Source organism: Solanum stenotomum, chromosome 6, assembly GCF_019186545.1.
Source record: "Solanum stenotomum isolate F172 chromosome 6, ASM1918654v1, whole genome shotgun sequence".
In the NCBI taxonomy this organism is placed as follows: domain Eukaryota; kingdom Viridiplantae; phylum Streptophyta; class Magnoliopsida; order Solanales; family Solanaceae; genus Solanum; species Solanum stenotomum.
Window position 1 is genome coordinate 38,333,515 of NC_064287.1, and position 5,648 is coordinate 38,339,162.

General features: G+C 36.2%; 1 protein-coding gene across 1 annotated transcript; it reads right to left on the reverse strand.

Moving 5' to 3' along the window:
* Positions 1-844: 844 nt before the first annotated feature.
* Positions 845-5,448, reverse strand: LOC125868267 (small ribosomal subunit biogenesis GTPase RsgA 1, mitochondrial). Its single transcript, XM_049548894.1, has 5 exons — positions 4,666-5,448; positions 2,974-3,195; positions 2,682-2,876; positions 2,370-2,563; positions 845-1,476 (listed from the first exon to the last, which is right to left on the reverse strand). Exons 1-5 carry the CDS (start codon positions 5,329-5,331, stop codon positions 1,299-1,301), a joined length of 1,455 nt encoding a protein of 484 aa, XP_049404851.1. The 5' UTR covers positions 5,332-5,448; the 3' UTR covers positions 845-1,298.
* Between the last annotated feature and the right edge of the window lie 200 nt (positions 5,449-5,648).

Below are 5,648 nucleotides of genomic sequence, written 5' to 3' on the forward strand. Positions count from 1 at the left end.
ATCTAAAATCTGATCATTTATTGTGTTTTCTGCTTTTTGATCATTTAGACATCAAAATAATTAACTAACATAAAAATACAAAAAAAACATAGTGAAACAAGTCAAAGAATATTCATAACTCTAAGAAAATGACATATAATATATGATATTTTCTAGGCACATCAAATTGTACTACGGGTTAGCCTGTAACTCATCATTGCTATTTGTTTTAGTGATGACTTCTCAAAACGTGAACATGAAATGCATTTTTGAGAATCACTACATCAATTAATAAAACAAAATTCCCTTGACGAAATCATTGCCCAGGCAACAATTTTAATTAATTATTTTAAAAAAAAAAGAAATCGCTGTTCGGGCAACAATTTTCTCAAGGAAATTTTATTGTTTGACGGCGTTAATGAGGTTAAAAGTGAGCAGAGTTATCACTGATGGGGCATCAATTTGTCCGATTTGTTACTAAAGAAAACAGTGGTCTTTTATGCATTTTGGAAGAAAAGAGTAGCCCTTTTGGCTTCGAACTCCCATTTATGATAGATAGAAGATATATTTGTCCTTTTTCCTTTTTAAAAAATATAAATCCAAACGAGACCAAAAAATATATTAATTTAATTAATCAATTTAGTTCAATTTTCAATTTGAATTGATTTTTAGATAAACCTTGAACAGTCCTATCCTATCCATTTGTACTACTGCAATGCAATACGATCACTAATCAATATCTCAAAATAAGATACTTATTTTTTGCTATTTTCCCCAATAGGATGCCCTGCAACACTTACCAAAACAATTATTAGTGAGTTTCCAACCCAACACCAAGGGAAGTAAAACTTATTTGTTCAACATCCATTTGCCCGCTCGTTAGGAAACAATATTCAATCGAAAAAGATGATAGAACTCCAATATAGGGCTTCGTAATATCCTGAAAGGGGTACGATCAGCAACTTCCAGACACGAATAAAGGGTACCGACTATCACTTTTGAATACCCGGCAAAATAGCATTGCCAAATAATCACAGAAAACATAGATGGAAAAAATTGAGGCAGAAGGAAATGCATATCACCTTTTTTATCAAATGTACTGCACTACGTCGTTGTGAGAGCTTCCAAAGCATTGAGACACAGCGCCAGCCAGAACATTTGTTATCTACAACATCTAGGCAATCCCGTCGATCACTCTCAGCTTATGAACAAGATGTTACAGTAAAGTCACTATTTACAAGCCAAGAAGGATTCAGGTGTAAAGGATGCATGCATGCCTACTGAAAATTTTCAGAATCTTTTCAACCGTTTAGCTTTTTCTATTTATTTTCTTCCCTCAATGCTCTTAGAATAGGATTGTCATCCTCTAGTGTATCGTCTTCGTCATCGAGTTCATCTAGTAATGACTGGTTCACTCTTTTACGAGATTGTCTCCTATATTTCTTGGGCTCCAGCCGCGGTTCTGCTTGCACAACTCCCTTGTCTCCTACTTTGCACCTGCAAGATGTTTTACATAAATATTTATGTTTCTTTAGGAAGGGGGGTTAGAATGATTTGCATCACCTCGCAGATGAAATATACTTGCTATTTCAGGCAAATGGATTAACAATAGGATTATAGAAAATAAAATAAACGATTGAGTAGGGAAATGGAGCACAAAAAAACCATAATAGTAGGCTAGTCACTAAATTACAATACTTAAGTTTTACAGTACTGATGGACAAGAGGTACCTTTCCATGAATCAAGTGTTCAAGTACTCTGATGAAAACAAGTTCCCTTACATGAATAAGGAAATGCCGAACAACAACAAGTTTAAGCTACCAGCACAAATTTTGCCGAGGAAAATGTCCTTTTATTTACCATCTTTGATTTGTGAAGAAATGTAATCCTTCTCATTGGATTATGTGGTGTAATAATTAAAGCATATGGAATCTCAGTGTCCAGAAAATAATAATCTCAAGAAAGTGTAAATCAGCACTTCATTCTAAAAGTAACATCAGCAAAAATACAAATATTAAAACAGCAGGAGATTCAAGGATGGCAACACACTTTAAGAGTTTTCAGTGTGAGTTTCCTTTAATGGAAAAGCTTTACAAACGCCAATGCCGAATTTAAGCAACCCGCTATAAGAATACTTGGTCATCAAACATACACAGAAAATTTTATATCTCACATTCAATACTATAATTTAAAAAAGATATATAACATACTTTAAAGAACTCAGAAACACAAAGAACCTGATTACCATACATCTCTTGTACTTGACCGACTCATAGTGTTATTATCTCCGACTTCTTACTTTGTGCAGAAATTTTTAAGTTATACCTTTAGTTGTGTACAAGTGAATTGATAAATATCTCATCAAAGTATAAAGGCATTCCGAACGTACCTAACATCACTTTCTCGTTTAGTTCCAATGGTCCTCAACTGAAACTCCTCCCTGATCTTAATTTCGTCAAGCAACTGAAGATAATATGGGTATCTTTCCCAATCACCTTTTATAAGGCACCCCGGTTCACCAAGATGCAAGCAATTATTGAATGCACACTTTGCAGGTTCATTATCTTTAAGCACTTTGCGGATCTGAATCCATAGTAATAAGATTGGAAGTTACTCATGAGATCCACATAGATAGATTGATTCAGATATTGTTCAACAAATAAACAAAATTTAGAGACGAAGCAGCGCCATCAGGACAGACCTCCGGAAAATGATGTGCAAGAGAATTCTTTGTCACTTTAAGCAAACTAGGCTGGTTAAATCCTGGAGTATCAGCAAGATACCCCCCATCAGGCAATGGAAGCAAAGACACGTGCCTCGTCGTATGTTTTCCTCTGCCACTTCTTACTGACACTTCCCCCACACGTTGCTCGTCATACCACTTGCTCCCTAGAATCTGCTATCATAATAAAGAAAAGGAAACACTAAACCACAGGATTCTAAACAAAATAATGTTATACATAATATAAAATGATGAAAAATGACAAACGCACAGGATCAAACGAGTTTTGCTCTTCGACTGCACCAAGAATGTGCTTATTGCCTCTCAAAGCATTGATCAGGCTGGATTTCCCCACGCCACTTGGACCAACAATGACAGATGTTTGTTCTCTCATAATAAACTGGAGTGTATCAAGTCCACGCTTGGAATCAACACTGCAAAAGATTGGTTCATAGGCCCAACTACGAAGCCTAGATTTCCATGCTTTTATTTCCTGCAGAAGTTGATCACTGGCTTTCAGCGTCTAGAGAAATGACCACAAAATATAAACAGGAAGGAGGAAAGTAGTATCAAAACTGAAGCACATAAAGAAGTTGTCAATAGTGCTTAGATGTTACATGATTTTCTCAGTCAAAACACATTTTCATAAATAGACAATCCAGAATCCTCCTTGTGTGTTCTAGTTTTTTTTTAAAAATAAAAAAATGATACTGTTAAAATTGTGTGTTCTATTCTTTTGCTTCTCTCTTTTGTCAGTTTGAGTTCACTCTTTGAAAATATAACAATCTGATATTGTATTTTTCACCTCACATCCTAGCCCATTACAAAGGTAATACAAAAGCAAAGACATGTGTATCCCATTCTAAGAAATGGTATATAAATCTAACGTCAAGCATTGCAACTAGTACTTAAGAAAATAAAAAAAGAAATGACAACAGACATGTACAAGGATGCATAAACAAATTAACAAGTAATCACTCACTAGGATCATCCCAAGGCATAGTGATGTGCTGATAAAGGACCTGAACTGTGAAATGGCAACACATAATTCATTTAACCAAACCAAACAAGTTCGGGATTGAGATGCAGTTAGTGGCAGAGCTACCCTATTGAGAGGGGGGCTCACGGGCACCCGCTAACCTCAGAAATTTCTTTGTATAAATCTGTATATACCATGAAAGAATGATCATATATCAAACCAGAACCTCTGAAGCACAAAAGCTAAATCGGCATGCTGGTGGCCCTCAACTGTGCCCCTTTACTCAGTTACTTGGGATCAATCTTAAGCTACAACATTCCATAATGTATTCTTTTTTATTTGGAGATTAACGTATGCCTTACTGTTATAAGGGCAAGGCCATAATCTTTTGACCTTTTCTACTAGGTCAATCTTAAATTGAAAATTCAATATTATAGAGAAAACTGTATATTTGGTCTCCAAATTAATGAAAATTTTGATTTTGGTCCTTGTGATGTATAATTCAACACATTTAACTTTCAATGAATCAAAATGTGTGTTTTTGGACATGGATGTAGGAAATATGCTATATTTGAACTATTTTTGAAAGTATATTACCCTCAAATATGATGATATTAGCATTAAGTAGGAATAAGTAGCGTTAAATCTCCTCTCTTTTTTCAGTTAGTCCTTTTCTAGATGGTTGGAGTATATTGTGACGGCATTTTGTTTATGTTGTTATTTATTAAAATAAAAAATGACTACGTCCATGGAAGCACGGGTGATTTTTTGCCGCAATATTGGTGCCCCCTCCACGCTCAAATCCTGGAGGTAGCTGATTGATATAACAATATGCTCATCTAACCTGTAGGTTACTATTCATCTACTAGTGGCAAATCAAAATTACTAGCAAGCAACTCAATTTATCCAAGTAATAAGTACTTGCCAACTAATCAAATGCTTGAATACATGTGGAGTGAATATCAGTGTTTGTGTAATTCTAACCTCTTGAGAAACAAGTTCTGATTTATTCAAGGCAAGAGTGAGAGGAATTCCGGTTGATTCAGCTTCTACGAGGAACCTAGTGAGTGAGAATGGCTCAATTTTTGGCTGATCCATAGAGAACAACACTAGCAAATGATCCACATTAGCTACAGGAGGATCCAAAATCTCTGTCTTCCTCTGAAACACATTCTCAATAGCTCCGCGTTTATCCACCCAATCAATTGAACCTACCAAAACCTTATCCCCAACCAAAACTCTCCTCTTAATCTTCTTCAACACAGCCTTCACCACACATAACAACTCAACTCCGATTTCCCCCGAACCCTTACTGAAGCTTCCAGAAGGATCCACAGAAGTTTCTGGAGGAATATGTTGGACTATAACGCGCATGAAATTCGCTTGTGCAGAGGCCACAGTTCCTACGGCTTGGTCGTGAGAGAGTTGAGGCTTGTCTTCCAGAGAAAGAATCGGTGCCAGAGTAGAGAAATGTTTATTGATAGTTTCACGAGCTTTGAGGAGATTTTTATTCGGTTGTTGGAGCTTCCTTGAGACATTGTTAGGGTTTTGGTGACGGCCGGCGGCGACGATGAAGGCGGAGAAGAAGCGATGGCGAGTGGCGGAGACGGTGAAAGGAAGCCGAAGAAGTGAAAACGAAGCAATCTTCATTTGTGTAGAAGGAAGAGTGAAGTGTTAGCAGAAAGAAGTTTTGTAGTGAAGCTCTGGAGAGTAGCTGGGTAGAATCCAGTGTGTTTAGACACACACCAACTATGCAGGTTTAATTTGGACACAAAAATGTGATTTTTTTTGGGTAACTAATTTGATTTTATTACCAAAGTGGAAGTTAAAGAGCATAAGAAACATGTAAAGGGTCACAATTACAACATGTAAAGGGCTAACTTATAATCTCCTAAGAATAATAGATAAGTGCATTTAGCTTTGATCTCGCAAGAGTGCTTCAGAATATCTTTGTTTCATCTGGAACA